At 44.2% G+C, this 19,770-nt stretch overlaps 1 protein-coding gene across 20 annotated transcripts in view; it reads right to left on the bottom strand.

Moving 5' to 3' along the window:
- Positions 1–4,968: 4,968 nt before the first annotated feature.
- PRRC2B (proline rich coiled-coil 2B) overlaps positions 4,969–19,770 on the bottom strand; it is a 63,814-nt gene continuing 49,012 nt past the window's right edge. For 3 of the 20 annotated variants that reach the window (XM_005293317.5, XM_042854281.2, XM_008169146.4), the window contains 14 exons: positions 19,323–19,464; positions 18,551–18,633; positions 17,666–17,857; positions 17,323–17,517; positions 16,806–16,892; positions 15,677–15,781; positions 14,949–15,141; positions 13,979–14,076; positions 13,069–13,196; positions 10,627–10,867; positions 8,532–8,708; positions 7,720–7,811; positions 6,988–7,069; positions 4,969–5,600 (listed from right to left, as the gene is read on the bottom strand). In XM_005293317.5, coding sequence (XP_005293374.2) covers positions 5,460–5,600; positions 6,988–7,069; positions 7,720–7,811; positions 8,532–8,708; positions 10,627–10,867; positions 13,069–13,196; positions 13,979–14,076; positions 14,949–15,141; positions 15,677–15,781; positions 16,806–16,892; positions 17,323–17,517; positions 17,666–17,857; positions 18,551–18,633; positions 19,323–19,464 — 1,956 coding nt within the window. In that variant the 3' untranslated portion in view covers positions 4,969–5,459. Of the gene's footprint in view, positions 5,601–6,987; positions 7,070–7,719; positions 7,812–8,531; positions 8,709–9,103; positions 9,234–10,626; positions 10,868–13,068; positions 13,197–13,978; positions 14,077–14,948; positions 15,142–15,676; positions 15,782–16,805; positions 16,893–17,322; positions 17,518–17,665; positions 17,858–18,550; positions 18,634–19,322; positions 19,465–19,770 lie in introns of all 20 variants that reach the window. The other 17 variants (XM_005293319.5, XM_065572407.1, XR_006175389.2 and 14 more) reach the window with 16 other exon arrangements.

Raw genomic sequence — 19,770 nt, 5'->3', positions numbered from 1 at the left:
GGCTCCAGGCCAAGAGAGAGGGCGGGGCCGCCCGCCGTCAGTGGGTCACGTGATCCGGAAACTGCCGTGCGTAACTCCCGGCCGAACATCAGACGCACAGCGGAAACGCTCTGTTGCCATAGCAGCAACCTCCTGGCTGCTTGGGCCTGAGGAGGGGCGTGGCCTCACGGGGCTAGGAAAGCAGCAGTCGCACATGCAAATTTGACCAGCTAAGACACGGCTGGGAGGTTCCTTCGGACACGTATTAAAGCCGCACCGCGGGAATCAGGAATGGAGTCTGTTCTACAAACGGAGAAACTGAGGCACAGAGGTGAAGCTACTTCCTGGAGTGAGATGGTTAGTTAGTGATAGGAAATTTTATCAGCATTCCCCCGAGCATGGCTCATACTGCTGGAGGGATGTGGTGTTTACCTTACATCTTCCACTGATGGAGCTGTACTCTGCAGAAAAACAGTTGTCTGCCCAGTACAGGCCGAAGTAGTTCTGCAACAGGGCTTACAACTGACCGGCAGAACTCCCAATCTTCTAGTTAGTCTATAAACGCTAACAAGCGCTCTCTTCCTTGGTACTACCCTATACAACACTGAGCACAAGGGGGCCCTAGCTATCACAATGTTATAAATAAGCTATTATAAACAATAGGAATTGTGTGTATTGTAAGCCATTAGGAAAGGCAAAAACATCTGTTTAGTTATGGTAGAGAATGCTAAGTGTAGCATTAAGTGTTCAGAGAGCATGGTAATAGGCACAATATAAAAACCTAACTACATAAATCTCTTCCTAAAAATATAAACCAAACAAAATCACGCAGGGAATTTGAGAAAAGCATAATCTGCTTTATTTATTTTTTTAACTTTTTTATTTAAATAAGGAGAATTCTTTCATATGGAAAGAGCTAATACAATCACATATTTGAAAGGAGAAACAATAGGTACGGAAAATAAGGAAAAAGGGCAATAAAGAGTGTGCCACCACTGGCCTGGTGATTTCGTGATTTGAGTTCTGGTCCAAGTTAAAGTTTCCAAAAAATATAAACAGGTTGCACATTACACATTTATCCATCGTCTGCCCTTTCAAATATCTGGTCTACATGAAAAGACAAAGAGGAAAGGCCAAAAAAAACTTTACTGTACAGGTCATGAGGTTGTAAGCTTTATGGAGTACAATATCCCCTTTAGAAACAATGAATGCAATTTATACAGAACCAGAGAAAGGATTCCAACTAAGGACAATGCCTTGACATGCTAAAGAGTGAGTGCCTCCATTGCTGCTGCTGTGATTCCCAGGGCTACGGGTTAGCTATAGACTGCAGACATCTTGAGGTGCTAGGGTCAAATCATTAAATCCAAGAGGTTGTCTATGCCACTCGGTGGCCTTTGGATTTAAAAACCAAAAAAGCCAAAAATACATAGTTGGACTGGTTCTGCCTCTTCACACAGCCAGTAGTTCCATTGCTTTAGTAATTGTTCATCTCTTATTGATGGGCCACAACTACATTACAAGGATTCTGCTTGTTATTGTAAATGTAATTCTTACTCATAAGAGAAATCTTTCATACAAGGAAACTGGGGGCTGTCTGCCAAAAATAATTGACATTCCAAGAAATTAATCTGTGCTTCACCAGTCAGGAGCAAAACAGAAGAAGGATAACATAATGCAACAGAACAGATCTTAGCATGGAGTGGTGCTCGTTTAAAAGTGAATATAGTAGCCTGCCAAAAAGTGAGACATAGCAGAAATGCTAAGCTCCATTTTTATATACCTATATAAATATACATGAACCACAGGGTAGCTTGTAGCTTTGCAGCATTCTCGCAAGGAACTCTGTTAAATGGCGCGCCTCTCTGCATGTACACAAACACATATGAGATTCAATGGGCTGAGAACACATTCAGAGTTACTGAATGCTGTACAGCTGTCAAATGGGAAAGCCAACAGTGAGTTATGAAAGATCAACATCACCACCTGCTTCACTGGTGACTGTGCTGATTTAACCTTTTATTTAAAATATACAGGGCATCTTTTTCAAAACTCACGTTATTTTTTTTTTTTAATTGAGAGCTAAAAGCAGACTGAACACAGAGGAAAGCAGGCAGCACTGAATGCAGCTGACAGGCCAGCAGTCGCTGTGCATAATAGAATAGTATTTACACACATACATGCTTCAGGCCTTCCACTAAACAGTCTGGTTAAAATGCAGAACACAGTTAGCCTCTGAATACTTCTGCTTAACCCACTGTTGAGAGCATGGATTCCACCTCTCCCTCCCACTGCATACTGTATCTGTTTGGCAGCCAGTTTGCAGATAAAGCAAATTTCAGTAACAAAGAAGTCATTACGGAGCCCCACCTTTCAGCAGTGGAGTGGAGATGGCAAGTAGAAGTAACCACCTATAAATCCATCAACATTCCATGCATCTTCAACCTCTCCCTCCCAAAAATGAATTGGTATAGGGCCCAGAGACCTTTACATTTCTGCACCTTGAGGACTGGAGACAGTTCCATTTATTTGACTCAAGAGCATCACAGGCTGCACTAACCTTGTACTAGCGCTAACAAACAACACGGCAGAGAAGTTAAAACTTTGGGCTCTAAAACTGCTTTCCATCAGACAAAAATCCGTTAAGTGAAAGAGTCTGGTAAACCACAGCTGACAGTCACGCAAAGGTGATGAATGGAATGAAGCTCTCATGCATTTCTTGGCCTTTCCTGCACAGAATAATTCAGACATAATATATAAATAGAGCAGTGAAACATTTACTTTTTCACCTAGACCTACAACATCAAATACATATAAATAAATTTTAGTGTTTTATTCTGTTTGGGGATGAAGGGGGTAAAGGAGAAAGAGTGATGACCTTTTTCAACAGGAAGAACTATAGTTCTGATGGCATTTACACCAGAGGGACTGAAACATCTCATATCTAGCAATAACCTGATTTCTCCAACACACAGGCCCATTCAAGAGTCGTATATGATGAAGGAAAAAGATCTTTGTCTTTGAAAAGACTAAATAGTGTGTCTAGGGGTGGAAGGAAAGAGAAGAGAGGCTTGGATAAGTCTTTAGCCATTAGACTCCGGTCTGATATTATCTTGGGCCAGCTGGGCAAAGAATAGGGGGTGTGGGGGGGCGCCAAGAGGGCGCACAATGTAATAAAGAAATTTTAGCCAATTCAATTGATCACAATATTTCAAGGTGAAGATGGAGGGAGACAGGGATAGAAGGGGGCTGGGTGACTCACTGGTGGAGTCGTCTTCGGAAAATGTTGGGAGCAGGAATGACGACTAGCAGATGAGAAAACAAGTTTGGGAGATTTCTGAAGGCTCTGTGTGTCATTAATTCTCAAGGTCTGTACTTTGTAGAGTGCTAGAGACATGCTGACACACTGCTGTAAAATTAAAAATCCAAAAAATTAAAAAGAAAGTTCTGTTTTTGTTTTTGTTTTTTTTGTTTTTTTAAAAGTACCAACCTATCCCAATCCCTTCAGGATTCTTTACCATGATCTGAGGGGACATTACTATGTCTAAGTTAGTTCAGGTGTCTAAGATCTTTCTAATGTTATTGTATAAACCTGATTTATACCTAGCTTAAAACTTCAAATGCATCTCTAGAAAATCCTGGAGAGCCTGCTCTTCTAAAAAAACACTTTCAGACCACTTCCCAATTACATTCTTTGTTCAAAATGTCTTCTTTGGAACCACCAGCAATTTACCTGCTGCCATCTAGCATAGGTAGATGGTACAGTCAGTAGGCTATCATCTACCAGAGAAGTGACATTCTCCTTCCCTAATTTCAGAGTAACAGAGTCCATTCTTTGTTTTTTTAAGAGCTAAATAGTACAAACAAGTTAGCTGGAGGTGGTTCAGTTCACTTAAGACCAATATCAGCTTTAGGACCCAAGCACCTTCAGGAACTGGCAAGTCATTCCTGCAAGATAGATATATGTATATATACATACATACATACATACACACACACACACTCACACTCAAAGACACCCTTCCCATTGGGACCTTTTTTAATATGCCCCCAAATTCTTTTGAGGAAGTGCATACCCACTGTATGCAACTGCACCAAAAGGAGAGAACCACTTGTTAGTCTGGGGAAGGAGGAAACACAGGGATGAATCCAAACTGCCGCTATGTAGCCATATGTTTGTGACGCCAAAAAACAAAACAAAACTGAATTTGTGTACTATGACTGGTATGCAGAGGGGGGAGGGGGAGTTCCCACTGGTTTGTGTCAATGGGAGTTGTGCAAAAAGCTATGAAGACGAGAAAGAAGCAGAGAGCAAGACCTGAAAAAGAAGGGAGAGTGAAGCTCAGAGAGCAGCCCCATGGGAAACAGAGCAGCCCATGAGGCAAGGAGGCATAAAGAATTAGAGCAGCCAAGGGTGGAGCATAGCGAGAGCATCACAACTACAAAAAGTAGTCCAAATAGACCTGTTGGCTCTAGCCAACTCTTCTGACCCATGCAAGGTGTGGAGATTCATTAACAGATTTTACATGTTGTAAATCCATGATTTACCTTTCGCTGTGCATTTGGCAGTCTCCAAAACAAAACCCAACCGACAAAAACAACTAGATCCAGATGAGCTTGCAACATAAATTCAGTGCCTTTCCTTAAAACAAAAACGCCACATTTTGTTGTGCACAGGGCACCCCAAAGCTACAGTTAAGTGGTGCGAGTTTCAAGATTAATGCATTGATTTACTATATACCTTTGTTACACGTTTACTTCTAAAGCAAGCACTGCTTCTAGCTTAAAACCAAAATACTGAAAAATTACTGAATGCCTTAACTGTCCTGTATTTCTCTTAATCAAATAATGTGGAAGGTTAAACCTCCTGGGGGGAGAACACCCAAGCAATTCAATTTAAGAGAGTCACAACTGTCAATGTAGCACAGAACTGTATATAAAATTAAGCAGGTTCTATCTCAGAACATGATATTGGTTTGAGGAGTTACCTTCTGGGAGGAATGAGGGGGCAGAGAGACGGGGGAATGAGAGAACATATAAAAGTTTTGCAATAAACAAAGATAGCTTTTTTTTTTTTTTTTTTTTTTTGTAAAAACCTCAGCTGCCTTTAAAATGAAAAACCTCCAACTAACCCTCTCCCCCTGTTGCCATTCTGCTGACAGAAGTAGGGAAGGAGAAGGATGGGCTTTGCCAAATGAGCTATCCTGGCTACCTGTGGGTGGGGGTATGAAAATAAAAATGGCTTGAGCCACTCAACAGTCACATGGGAGCAGGTGGTTGGTTTGGTTTTTGAGCAAGCAGGTCAATGTCATATCCATTGTTTCAAACTGCTTTGTTGGAGGGGGGCTTGGATTATGTTGCTTTAGTCAGTGTTGGGTTGGGGGTGGATCTGGCCAGATTTTCAGAACTTCCAGTGGGGTACAGGCTGAGCTGCAATGCCTCCCTCAGCCAGTAGAGACAGCGGGTGATCACGGGCTCTCCTAGGCCTTGCTTTCCTCCACTTTTACTGCTTGAGGTTTGATTGCTCCCGTGCGCACCGGCTTCATCTGGTTTGCAGAGGATGGTTCTTGCAATTTCACAGCTCCCAGGTTGGTTTTATTTTCATCCACTCGCTGCTTTGCCTTTTGACATAGAGAAACAAAGAATTAGCTAGCAAGGGGACCTAGGAATGAACAAAGACAAAAGGTGTATAGCATAACTGTCCATGCAGCTCCAATGTAAAGGCTTCTTACTGGTAAGTATTTGGCACACTGCTAGTCAGTTCCCTCCCAAAGTATACCCAAAGCAATAAAAGCAGGCAGCAACTTTAACACCAGCTTCCCTAAAGTGAGGTCTAGCAACCTGCAGAAGGTTACTTGGGCTACTGCTTTGCCAGAGATTGCTCAATTACTTTTCCCTCTCGTTTCTGATTACCCCTTCATGGATATACAGTGATACTTGTGTGGCCCATCACCATAGGTTCCGAGCACCTCACACCCAGCAATATAGCTAAAATCTGTCAAGCATGTGAATTTGTTGGTTGTGCATTGAAACTGGTATCTCCCCCTACTAAGATAGTCACTCAAATTTGCTCCAAAATTCTAGTACTCCCCATTTTTGAGGCACTTTGCCCTTCTAAAGCACTTCACATGTAAGTATCCCAAAATGCTTTGCAATCATGAGCTATTTTAGCTTCAACATCGTCTCCCCACCCCTATCTTTACAGACAGGGAAAACAAAAAGACACTGACTTCCCCAAGGTCACACAGCAAGTCTGTGGTGGGCCTGGGAACAGTATCCACATCTCCCCGTTATTTGCCATCCTCAACTTTTAGTGAGAAACCTCCCGGCTAAACCAAGGTAACTTCTCATCTACTTTCCCTGAGGAGTTTTCAGTCATTTGGTCTCATGTGTGGTTAGATAAAGACCAAGAAATAGATGGGGAGATATATTTGGTTTCTAATATGTCCTTATCTTCCACTAGAGTGCTCAATAATAATACAATAAATGTATAATAAATAAAACCAAGTCAGGAGGACGGTAACAATTAAGGAGCCAACATTACCATAACAGTACACACTTATGAGAAAACTGAAACATAGATAAGAAGTGGGGACAGGCTGGAGTGGGGCAGATTACTTAGAACTGCAAGGTCACCTAGCAAATGGGGTCCTGGTCAATAACTTAGGGTTCTTAGGTGCTATGGTTATTCAAATCAAAATACCAAACAGCATAAACACAGGGAAAGCCCTTTAAGAGAATCAAGTTAAGGAAAAAGGTCAGTGTTGCTAATGGGCTCACCACAGATCTCTCACTCTCTCTCTCTCACACACACACACACACACACACACACACACACACACACACACACACGTCAAGGGGAAGCGAAGTCCACATCCTAGCACTGCCAACAGCACAGGCATGGTTGCCTGTCAGCTCAAAACACAATGATAGGATCTCTATGAATCTGGCAGCATGAAAGAGCAGATACCCTCAGGACAAGACTCAAAAGATATTAACATACTCTACCTGTTGTACATAGTGTCCCTGCACGGAACCCATATTGACTGCTGGTCCAGATGGCTTCCCACTGGGGCTGGCAGAGCTAGGCCTAGAAATCAAAGGGATGAGAGCATACATGGACCATTACCAATGGAACAGGAACATGGTCAGTGTGAAAGCAAGGTCCCTTTAGAGTATACGAGTAGCAGGGCCAGTTGTGCATTAGAACATCCTTATATGGCCAGTTGAGCTCTTAAAAATGCCAACCCAAGTGAAAGCACATTCACTAGACGGGGAGAAAATGCAACTAAGAATCAAGGAGGCTTAGAGTCTGAGGTTTTAGAGTTTCTGGACATTAGTCCCTCAGCTACTTGGGCTTGTGAGGACAAAACTAGAATTCTGACATTTATTCCACATCCCAGCATTTGGCAAGGAACACCAATTTAATTCCCTTAGAATCGCAAGGCTCTGATGCAACCCAGTAACTTTCTGCATTTCACCGAAGTGCCACGGAGCTAATTAGGGTGGTTTGTGGGGATTTTTTCCCCCCAAACAACAAAGCTGTCCCAATGACACTTTTACATCAGTATCTGGACTAACGTAGATTCTACGTCTGAAGACATCAGTAGATCCTGCAGAAGAAAGCATGATACAAACACCATTTCTCTGCAAGTGCTAAGTACTATACCCTTTCCCATTCAACACTTTTCAACCAAGACCTCATTCGAGAGCTATGGGGCTAAACTCCGGATCCTTTACCTGTAAGTATGTGGTGATGGTACAGATCCTCCGGAGGACATGTTCTGTTTACCATCTGTGAAGTGAAACCCTTTCATTTCCATTTGGGAGGACTAAGAAGGGAAATGAGTTAGAAAATATCTTCTGTATATCCAAAGATCTCAAAGCACTTCACAAACACTTCAATCAATCTTTAGCCTCGCCCCCACCCCCTATGAAGCAGGTATCATTATTCCCATTTTACAGATGGGGAAATTGAGGCACTCGGGCAAGATGACTTGCCCCAGTTTGAGGCACAATCAGGAAGAGAACACAAAGGCCTGACTTCTAGCCACCCATGTGCTCTCCACGAGAAAACATGCCTTATAAGAATACATCTAACCAGACACAACATTGACATGTCCACTCAGATGGAGACATTTTACAACTGTGTTGCACTTTATGAGCAGTGCTCCAGGTGTGCCTGTGGTTAACCACCCACCTGTTCTCTAAGAAAACTTGGAATTTACATTTAATTTAAATGGAAATTCCAAACTGGATCCAGAGAAGGTTCTGATTCCTGGAAATGGAATCATGAACAGCAGAAGAACTGGAGAGACTGTGGCTTGGGCTTTGGAGACAGGAGGAATGGCGCCCCTTTGCTTCCACTCCTATCACTGGTTTGGAAGATAAGGCCCCAGTAAGCAAGCATGATTCCCCATTAATGACGAACTGTACCCCACAAGAGGCTTCCCCTGCCTCTTTTTTTTTTTTTTTAAATTACAGAGGGACCAAACCCAAATGCAAGACTCCTTAAAGAATGCCAAGGTGTTCATGCAGTACGTAGCCCTTACCTCCCTGCTGGTAGTGAGGACAGAAGGCTGAGATCCAGGTGGAAGAATCCTGCGGGGAGCTCCTACAGACAGATTCTGCCCCTGAGGAAGCTGGATGGACTGTGGTAAAATCAGTTGCTGCTGGCCAGAACCATACCGGGGGAGAGGAAGCTGGGACCCAGGCATAGGCATTGTTAGCTGCATGATAATTTACATGTGATTACTTAATGGAAATAACAATGGTCCGTCTCAACATGTTCCCTACTAATACCTTAAAAGCACAGCATTTTATGCTTCAAAGCATACCTAAAAGAAGCATCTTAAACCTGACACACCGCTATAGAACAAATGCAGATGTGAACATTAAAGAGGGACTTTCATACTGAAAATCATTTTAAGATAGAGTTGCCAGACCCTGTAACCACACCATCTGTTCTTTTAATAAAGTGCTGTTCTAGCAAGACTGTGCTCAGACACAGGGCTTTCCTGATCGCCTGGAGCCTTCATTGGTTCTTCTTCAGTCTTCCTCGTGGTCACTGCATGGCAAGCCCTCTGAGTGGTGATGGCAGCCACAATGGCGTCAGACAGCTCACCTTTTGTTTTCAGCTCGATGTCCACATCTAAAAATCTGCTATACTCCTCTGCTGGTGTGATTTCAGGGACTGGAACATCAGGAAGGTTCACACTGGCCTCAGCTTTACGTTCCATGACAGGCTTCAATCCCTTCTTGAAACAATTGATGATGGTGGTGGTTAAAAGTGATTAAAAAAATTAACTCAGGACTCAATGGCTATTAAAAAAGACCAAATTTTCAAAAGGGCTCGTAAAACATGGAGGGAGGACAAGAGGCAAGAAGAGGCTACCATTTACAAACTCAGGCACAGTTCATATACTCTGCCATGATCCTTAGCAAGCCGTGCTGCCCTTCTTTTTTTTTTTAAATGAAGTGGATGCCCATACTTATCACGCTGTCCAAGAAACCTATTCACTTTGCATGTGGCTTTTCCTTGTGTTCCTTGCCACTTTTGCTAGTTATCAGAGATCTTTAAAACAAGAGTTCTCTCCCTCGCAGCCTCTCATTCCCTCTTACTCGATCTGGTAGTTCGCATAATTGCTGGATTTGGGACTTCCCATGACACCACATTGTAATGACAGAGGATTAAGGCTTCATTACATGATCCAGGAAGGAAAGACCAGGTTACAAGGGATAAAGCACTTCTTCAAATACTTAGTTGGCCAGTAACCTCTTCATTTTCCCCAGCTAAGTTACTTTCTGTAATTAACAATCCTTGTTCTTGAGTCTCCCTCAGCATGAAAGTCCCTCTTTAAGATAAAAAGATTAGGAATATTCTGGTTTTTATTGTATTTTTTAAACATTTACTGTATTGTGCAATATAAGCAAAGTTTACAGCCAACTACAATACTTCTCCACGGAAGCAACGCAATAGTTGTGCTCAGTATCCATATCAACACAGCTGCCCTGACAGTAGGATTTATTGTGCCTTTCTGAACTATGTTTAATAAAGAAAAAAGCAAGAGGATGACATGAAAACACAGTGAAACTTCTATTAAGATACCACCCAACAGACTAGCAGAAATTGTTAATTAGGCCAAAACACTCAACGAGTTGAAATAAAAAGAGATGGGTCTTTAATTAAAGGTCAAACAAAATTACCCTGAAAACACTGATGATTTTTAAATGGTTACTACTAAAGATACGGGGAGGTGTTGGCCTATTGAAGCTGGGGCTCTTAGGGCAGCAATCACTGCAATGTCATGGCCTCAGATCCCAAAAGTAAGAGCTTTAAGAAAATGTAAAGTAGCAGTCACATCAGTAGTGGACACTCAAATCACAGGCCTTTGCCATCAGCAGAAGGAGGATACTTAATTTCACTAAGTTAACCATTGTGTGTTTTAAACAGAGGTACACGTAACAAGTAAAGCACCTCAAAGTCTGGTGTGCTGTACTTCTAACATCACTACTGTCTCGTTATGAAGGCCTTATTGATGAAAGTATATGGTGCACCACAAACAGCAACTAAGACCCAGTCTCAGAAACTGCACTTCTGTGAACACATGCAAAAAACAGGGGAGGCATGCTAGTTTTGTTCCTAACCTGTGTAAGTTGGGAGTCCATCATCTGTGAGGCTCCCAAACTGGCTGCTTGGTTTATCTGGCCTTCATAAACCAGTGTCTGGCTTCCACTCATTGGCTGATAAGGGGACCCAGATTGTGTTTTTACCATCTCCAAGGGCTGCATGCCTGGGAAGGCAGAATATGGGGGCTTCAGAGCAGCACCTCCCGTCAGGACCATGGTACTGGGCTGGGACAGACTGGGGTGCATGTACACTGGAGACCTAAAGAAGAGAAACAGGTTAATGCACAGTGATAAAGCCTATTAGAGACTGCATACAACTTCCTAAACTGCATTTGGCTGGTGGGCTGCAAACAGCATTCTAAAAAGTAATCTCTACTACAAAGATCAACTAGGGAATAAAAACCTGTAGTTTCACTTTTTTTTTTTCAGCTCTAGAATTTAATTTTGGACAGCTCCTTTCACACTAATCCTAAAGCTTTTAGGGCTAAGTCCCCATCTCACTGAAGTCAATAGGAGTTTTGTCACTGACTTCAATGGAATCAATATTTCTCTCTTTACGAAGTTCAGTCATATAGTGGCAGTGAAGTGACTGTATTGGTAAGTAGCTCAAACCACCTTGGATGGTAAAAACTGTTTCACTGAATGTTTCCTAGGGCACTTGATTGATCTCCGTCAGCAGGAGAGAACCAAGGCTTCTACCTTTCAGCAGATCAGTTTCTTTTATCTAAAGGTCAGGCCAAGGGCACCACATGAAGACCAGTATGCAGCCACCATCCCTGCATCCCTCTGCCAAATGCACCTTCTTGTAACATGCCTGTTTTCCCAAACCTGGGACTTTTTAGCATAGGTTGGCAATCAAATGCACTGTGCAAGTGTTCTGTGGGATATGGACAAACATCCATGGGAACTGCAGGAATCCTGCATTGTCTCAGTCACTCACACAGGGAAGTTCCTTCAAAATTATGAGCGAGCACCATGGTGCTTGTCTCTCACCAGGAGCGGTGTGAAATCAACTAGAATTGACCAATTCTAGTTAATTTATCCACAGATGATGGACGGCTTGGAAAGGCCACTGTGCTCTAGTGCGGCAGAAAGTAAAGAGAGAGCTGCTCGTCACATGACTAGTAGACAGAAAACCCCCGAAAGTTCTGAAGTCTTCATCCCCACATTTGTATGAGTATTTTGGGGGGAAGAGGTGTGCGATTTCCCACCCAAACAGTGTAAATCAAAGCAAAGGTGTTAGGGGCCCAGAACTGTAGAAATGCTTGTGGAAAGGGAGGATCCAGGTCACCATCTACAGTGCATTTTAAAACCCATGGCAGTGAGCCTCGGAGCCTGGGTCTACAGACTCAGGCTCACGCTCCGGTGCTAAAAACAGCTGAGTAGATATTCAGGCTCAGGCCAGAGCTCGGGATCTGAAACCCAACCCCCTCGTCAGGCTTCAGAGCCTGAGCCCAAATGTCTACACAGCTGTTTATAACACTGTAGTGTGAGCTCCAGTCTGTAAACTCGGGCTCTGAGACTGGCTGCCAGGGGTTTTAAAACACCGTGTGGACATACCGCACAAGTCCACAGTAGTTTGGCAAGAGTGAAAGTGATTCACACAGGATTTGACTGGCTTTAACATTACCACAGAAAGCCACTTATACCAAGATTAATATATCTTGAGGCTGAAAGGGACCATTACAATCATCTAGTCTCCTGCAAAATGCAGCCCACATAATGTCACATAGTAACTCCTGTGAGCCCAATAGCTTGTGGCTGAACTAGAGCATATCTTTCAGAAAGACCCAGTCTTGATTTAAAAACACACCAAATGATGGTGACTTTACCACAGCCCTAGGTAACGGGTTCCAGTGGTTAGTAACTCATGCTTTTAAATTTACATCTTATTTCCAGTTTGAATTTTTCCTCACTTCAGCTTCTAACCACCAGGTTTTGTTCTGTCTTCTAGATTAAAGAGCCCTCTTATCAGAGATCAACTCCCTGTGTAGGTACTGATGGGCCGTGATCAAGCTGTCTCAATCTTCTCAGTAACCCAAATAAATCGAGCTCTTTTAGTCTCTCATGCGAAGGTGTACTTTCCAGCCCATGAATCATTCTTGTAGCTCTTTTTTGAACCCTTTCCAGTATTTCAACACCCTTTCTGAAGTGTGGACATCATAACTGGACAAAGCATTCCAACAACGGTCTCACCAATGTCATATATGGAAAGAATATCACCTCCCTGCTTTCCTATTTGGCATTCTCCTATTTACACAAGAACCCCTCTCTCCTCTACGTCTGTTAGGAGGGGAAGGGAGAGTACTGTGCAAACACTTGTGGGTGTGGGCAGGAAAGGGGATGGAAAGTTGCAAAGGAAGGACATTAGCAGAAATGGAAAAGGAGGGGGAAAGAACACCCCTGCTGATCAAAACATGGAAGCTCTGGCCATGGGGAAACAAACCCAGGAACTGTTACCTGAAGGGCTGTATGGAGCTGTAGATCTCTTGGGACTGGGAGACAGGCAGGCCTCCCCTCAGCCCAAGCTGAGCTTGGGCCTGTAAAGATGTGTGAAGGGAAATCGGAATCTGCTGAGCAGCAGCAGCCTGCAGAGGAAATTAAGGTGATTGAAAGACACCAAGTCAGTCAGAAACTCTCCTGTGGTGTTAAAAGACCATCTGGTACTTCACCTCGTCCCTCCACCCCAAAGTTATCCAAGCTGCAACTCCACCCAAATGCCCCCAGTGTCATTACTCAGGCCAGCACATGACTGAATAGGAAGTGAATGATGGCTCAGAGAGAGAAAATAGGAATTTAATGCTCAAAAAAGGATCCGACTGACTCCCTTAGGGGACTGAAGCTCTCTGTATATAGAACAGGCCCATCACGTCAGTGACTATGCTAGTTCTCATGGGGCGCTGTCACTGTGCCTCAACCCTGATCTGGAGGGATTCTCCACGGCTCAGCCAACACCCTATTTGCTGAAACTGTCCAAACTCCCAGGTAGTACTGACTAGTTGGTGGTTTTTGGGCCAGACACTTGTCCACAGGGAATTGGTCTGAGGTTCAAACTGGTTTTCATGTTCTGCTAAGAATAGTGCTGGGAAATTTACTAAGAGACACTCTGTCACTCAAAGGCAAGTTTTACAGAGCCCACCCCACTTAAACCCAGTCAAAAATACTGGTGCAAAAACTGGTATTTCCCCTCTTCAATCAGCCTGTTCCCCTGTAGTATCCACTGGGGAGCAGCTTTCACAGACTCTGAATGGAGCCACAATCTAGCTTCCCTTGGCTGGAAGTAGGTTGGCCCACTACTAGAGGAAAGAATAAATGGGAAATTCTGAGGACCTCCTCATCCAGAAAAGAATTAACTGCCTTGATCCTTTACCTGCTGGTAGCTCTGCTGCTGAGGTATCGTCTGAGGGACCAAGCGTGGCTGACTCGCAAACACATGGCCATCCAGATACAGGGGTGGGATGTGGTTACCTAGAATTTGAAATAAAAGGGAAGGAAGAATGTGACAAGCTAACCTTGTTCACTCCAGCAAAAGCAGATCCCAGGGATAAAGAGGGGTACAGGCACAGTACAAAAGATAGAAATCTACAGACCTACCAAGCTAATTCATCAGTATCTTAGCAAGCAATTGGCTCAGCAGTGCTACACAGATTTATTATGCCGCATTGCAAAATAGGAAAGTTACCAGACTATACACAAAATCTACTTGCCTGTCCTTCACCTTAGTGACGAGGTTTTACTCATCAGCCACTTACCCTACGTGAGTATTACTTTTCCAAGGTAAGTATTATGGGCTGTTAAATGATCACCCATCCTTTTGCAGTATATGTTAATACCACCTGCAGAAAGGTTGGCAGTTCAGGAATAGGTGAGCTAAGCTACAAACTATTGTTAAGTGCCAAGGCAGTTATCTTAACTTGCCCTGCTGCCATCAGATCTTTGGAGCTAGAACAAGAACATAAGAACGGCCAGACTGGGTCAGACCAAAGGTCCATCTAAGCCAGGGGTTCTCAAACTGGGGGTCGGGACCCCTCAGGGGGTCACAAAGTTATTACATGGGGGGGGTCACAAGCTGTCAGCCTCCACCCCAAACCCCGCTTTTCCTCCAGCATTTATAATTGTGTTAAATATATAAAAAGGTGTTTTTAATATATATGGGGGGATCACCCTCAGAGGCTTGCTTTATGAAAGGGGTCACCAGTACAAAAGTCTGAGAACCCCTGATCTAAGCTCAGTATCCGGTTTCCCAACACTGGCCCAGAGGGAATGAACAGAACAGGGAATCATCAAGTGATCCATCCCCAGTCGCCCATTCCCAGCTTCTGGCAAACAGAGGCAGGTACCTGGAATAGATGCAGAAGGTGCTACGGACGCCACAGGCATAGGAGGCATAGAAACACCGCCAAAAGAGCTGTAGCTGACACCACTGGAAGCGCCGACACTGGAAGGAGGCTGGATGCCTGAGCCAGCACCTCCTGGAGAGTTCTGTTCTGGTAAACTAGGGGAATTCTCCCAAGCCTTGCGTGCAGACTCCATCTATAGAAGTGAGGAGAGAAAGAAACTACTACAGGCAATTTCAATGGACGCAAACGATAATGGGATAGGGAGCCACTCACTTGTAGATTATTGGTTCAAATCCAGCCCAGGCTGGTAGTCACTAAAAACTATTATCACCTAATGGCTGTTGGATAAGTGCCTAATCACAAAAAACCCACTGCAGTTGGCACTAGTTGACCCCTTTGCTGGCAGGCACAGCAGACTGCGCAGGATCAAACAGGCCAGGAATACTGAATTGTTCTCTTGCATTGGGTAGGGTTGAGGTGGATAAGCTTGCTCTACTCATTCTATGGCTGGAGAAGATGTCAGTATCAAGGGCCTCAAAATGGCATCCTCTCCCCTCTGCTGAATTCATGTATATATACACATTGTTTTTAAAGGGGCCAATTACAGACTTTGCAGCTGACCAGTGAAACATCTGGACTGTTGTGAAGATTCTCTCCCCCTTTACTACTGTGGCCAAAGAGGGTTGTACTTCCAAAGCGAACACAGGCAGAGCTAATGCCTTGATTACCTTAAGAGTGAGGTCTGCAGTGGGGAAAGACATTGGGTTCAGACCGATGCACCGCTGGAGATGGTGATCTCTTCGCAGAATGGGAATGGACTGCGTTAACCCTGCCTGAAAGGAGATTTATAAAATGCCGAACACTAAGAATGTCTGTAACAACACAGGAATTTAGGAAGGCAACAAGTCAAATGGAACCTCAGCAAGAAGATCTAAGTAACAGCAGCACAAACTGTTCTGTCGTTTCTCAGCTTGTTAAATGGACTATGGAGTTGCCTCAACATTGTAAAAATGTACAGCTGGCTTAACAGTAAACACAACAGATATGCTGGACCAAATGCAGCCTGGGTGTTAGCAGGCAATAACTCCCCTGATCTCCATGGAGCTGCACTTGTATTTACACCAGAACTGAATTTGGTACACAGTAGCTCCAGCTGTAAAGAGTGTTTTTCCTTCCACAGTGGGTGAACCTATGTAAATGGCAGAATAACTCTGTTTATATAAAACACTTGTAAGGAAAAAACAATGACAAAACCTCCAAGAAATACAAGGGGCTACAAAATTAAGACGTTTCAGAGGAAGTTTTTGTTTAAATCACTGAACACAACTGAACCACAAGCAGATATTGGGCTCTGAATCCATTTTCTTTTAACAGTCTGTTCTCCAGTCATCTACACATTTTATTATGAGCTCTAAAAGCGCATGGGACCTACTTGGCTGATAGTGAGCCATAGGGAGCAGAAGCCAGTGGCAAAGACAACACCCTGAGCACTCTGGCAGCCAGTGGCTAGAACTCCACTTTCCAGGTCCAGCAACAGGACGCTCTAAGCTCCTTTGCCTGTCTTCCTCTCCGCCGTGGGTGCCCCAAAGAAGGGAATTTGGTGACCTCTGACATATGCAAGCCTTCTTAGTTTACACAGGCTGATGAATGGTGTTTGAGTCACTGTTTAAAGGCTTGGGTGTGTCTGAGCTAACCAGGCACTGATTTTATCAAAAATTTTATCAACATTTTTTGAGAGACAACGCCTGTATTTTCATTGTTGTTTTTAAACCATGTAAGTGGGTACTACACCATTAAACATCAAATCAATTGCAAATACATATTTTTTTTCCATTTCAATCATTAAGATTTACTTACATTACTGGCCAAGGCATCCTGCAGTTTGGTGACAGGGCTAGCTGCAGTACCAGAGGCAGAGCCAGGTGGCAGACTGAAGTCAGAGTCCTGAAAAAAGGCAACAAGCACCATTCAAATCCAGGCCCAACAGCCCCCTGTAAGTTGCTCATGATTAGTGAACATTTACCTGGATCATGATGATAGAAACTAAAGATTTTCTTTCAGCAAAATTTACTGACAGACAAGAACGAAATAGCTCTCCATACTCAGCGACAGGCATCCCTGATGGCATACACAAGGACGACAGGCCTTAATTTCTCCCTTACTGTCCCCACCCCATTCAGGATAATAAATATCTACCAAGACAGCTTGAGAACCTGGTTTGTGTCAGTAATGAAATCTATAAGGCAAATCTACAGTGCACGTGCTGGAAGCTTGCCCTAGATAATCCTTCTGGCTAAACCACCTTTTGCATCTCTACAAGCTCACAAGAGGGATTTCAAACCACCAAGAAGATAAAATTAAATTCAATCCTCACTTTAGGATTTACTCCAAATTCAATGGGTGGCACAGGAAGAACTGAGTCCACGTGAATTTCCACCCCATTAACAGGGGGGATATTCCCTTCCAGCCGTTCCGTTCCCTCCGAACCCTTTCTGTTTTTCAGGGAGCGTTCATTGCCGATTGGTCCGGGCTTGTGTTCCTTGTTCTGTCCTGAGCCTTGATCTGAATCCTTGATGGGAAAGCAGAGAGGCTGAGACACAAAGACTGAATAACCCGATCTCTACCTTAAAAATGCTACGAAAAAACAAAAACCCAATTTCACAAGGTCTCTGGTACCAGTCACGACGTGCTCTGGCTTGGCTGCAAATCCAGATTACCTTTTTATCAGATTGCTTCTGAACTTGCTCCTTCTGGCAGTCAGGCTTTGGGTCCACCAGGCCAGCCCCATTCATCTCCTCTGGTTTGAGGGTGCCATATGGAGAACTGCGCTGAGAGGAGGTAGCGGAAGATTCCCGAGACTCCGCACTCAAGTCAATGCCACTATCCCCCTGGCTGCCTTTAAAACCCTGCTATGCAAAGCACGAAATGTGTTAAAGCCCCAGATTCAAACCCAACTCCACAGGGAGAAAAACAACAGCGAGAACATGTTCCCCTTTACCAAGCACAACTATCAAGGAGCAAGTCCTGACCTGCAGTGCCCCTTGCTATTCCAGCTCTAGGCTACCCTGAAGCAGAAACCATCCAGGTCACCAATCCCACTGCAGCTTTAGAACAATGAAAAATGCCCCACATGGCTACTACGCTGAGACTGCCGAACTCATTTCACTTATGACCCAAACCAGATTTGAACTCCGGTCTCTGCAGGTGAAAGGTCACTCCAGCATTCAGTGACATCCACTCTACATTACAGCTACACACTTCTCACAGGTGTGAGGCACACAAAGATGATTCCACATACTGGGCCATGCTCTGCTCCCAGTTAGGAGTGCAATTCTGAGATAGTTTTACAATGCAGTTACTCTGGATTTACACCGAAGTGTAACAGAGCAGAATTTGTCCCACCATTTTAGAACAGCACCATGCTTAATCAGAGTTGTGGATAGTCAATTTAAAACTGCACAAGGAGAGCTGACAGACCTGCTAAATGCAATAGCAGCAATGAGAAGCATGAGCCACCTAACATTAATATTTTTTATATATATATAAATACACACACACACACACACACACACCACCTGAACAGTAGATTAGGTGCCCCTTACCTCAGTGGAGCTGGATTCGGTGCCATTAAAGGCATTTACAGGCCTACTCCAGGAATCGCTGCCAGGCGACTGAACGGAGAGGGCTGGAAAAGCAGACAAGATTCAGATGCGTGAAATGGAGCATCAAGCACATCATTTATATAGTGCTGTAAATTCACATTCTGCTTACAAAAATAGGGCAAGACATATTCACCTCCCCAAAATGTTTACACTCCAGGACAGACAGGCTGAGCCATGGCACTCCAATGCAGGTAAGACAGAGTATGAAGGGAGAGAGGAGGTGGAAAGATTTTCTGGAAGAAGTGAAAGTTGGAAGGATGAAAGGGGGAGGCTTTGCAGAGACGCACAGTGGGAGAAGGGTACAAAGAAAACAGTTTGGATGAAGGCTCAGGGCCACAGGGAGCAAGAGGATAAGAAGATGGAAGAAATTAGAACCAGGCTGTAGATCAGCTAGAATTGTGCAGAGCCTAGAAGATAAGGTCAAGAAGCTAGAACTTGATATGGTACAAGAAGAAACCAGGGAAGGGATCTGAATCGGAGGGTGACACGGCCAGAGCTGTGGGAGGATGATGATCTTAACAGCAATGTTTTGTACACATGAGCCCAGAAGATCTGTTACCTCCCTTTCCCCTTTGGATTCAGGGTGGAATGTAGATGAAGCCCCTCTTCTTCAGGCACGTATGCACACACCCACCCCTCCTCCCTCAACATAAAAGGATTCCCAGTTCCATAACTGTCCCAGTGCTGGTAAATAATGGAGACCCTCTCTTACCTGGACTATTGCTCTCCCAAATCTCTGTGCCCAGGCTGCTTCCAGACACAGTTACATCACCTTGCTCCAGGCACATACTGTTCTGCTTCTTAGCAAATCGAGGCGGGATACGAGACTGAAGGACACGTCCTTTGGTTGGTCCCTGAGAGAGAGGTTCAGGCAATAAGACCTGCTATTGATTCGGGTTAACCTGCTGCTGGCAGGCTTCTTTTCCCGGCTTTTAGTTGGCTCCTGAAGCAGATGTGCCCCCGGAGTTATCCAAGCTTGGGACTGCCTTTACCAAGACTATCCCAGCAAGGGCCACCATAAGAGGAGACCGCCACAATGTTTGTTTCCTGTATCCAGCTGCTGCTGGGAGGCTGTAACAGCCCGCAGTGGTGGCACAGCAGGAATGCTGAAGCAGAGCTCTTCAGTATTTATTAAGAACAGCTGGCTCCAGCAGCAGGGA

Source organism: Chrysemys picta, chromosome 18 (assembly GCF_011386835.1).
Source record: "Chrysemys picta bellii isolate R12L10 chromosome 18, ASM1138683v2, whole genome shotgun sequence".
Taxonomy (NCBI): Eukaryota; Metazoa; Chordata; order Testudines; family Emydidae; genus Chrysemys; species Chrysemys picta.
Note: the sequence above shows the minus strand (reverse complement) of the source record. Positions and strands in the feature narration are given on the sequence as shown.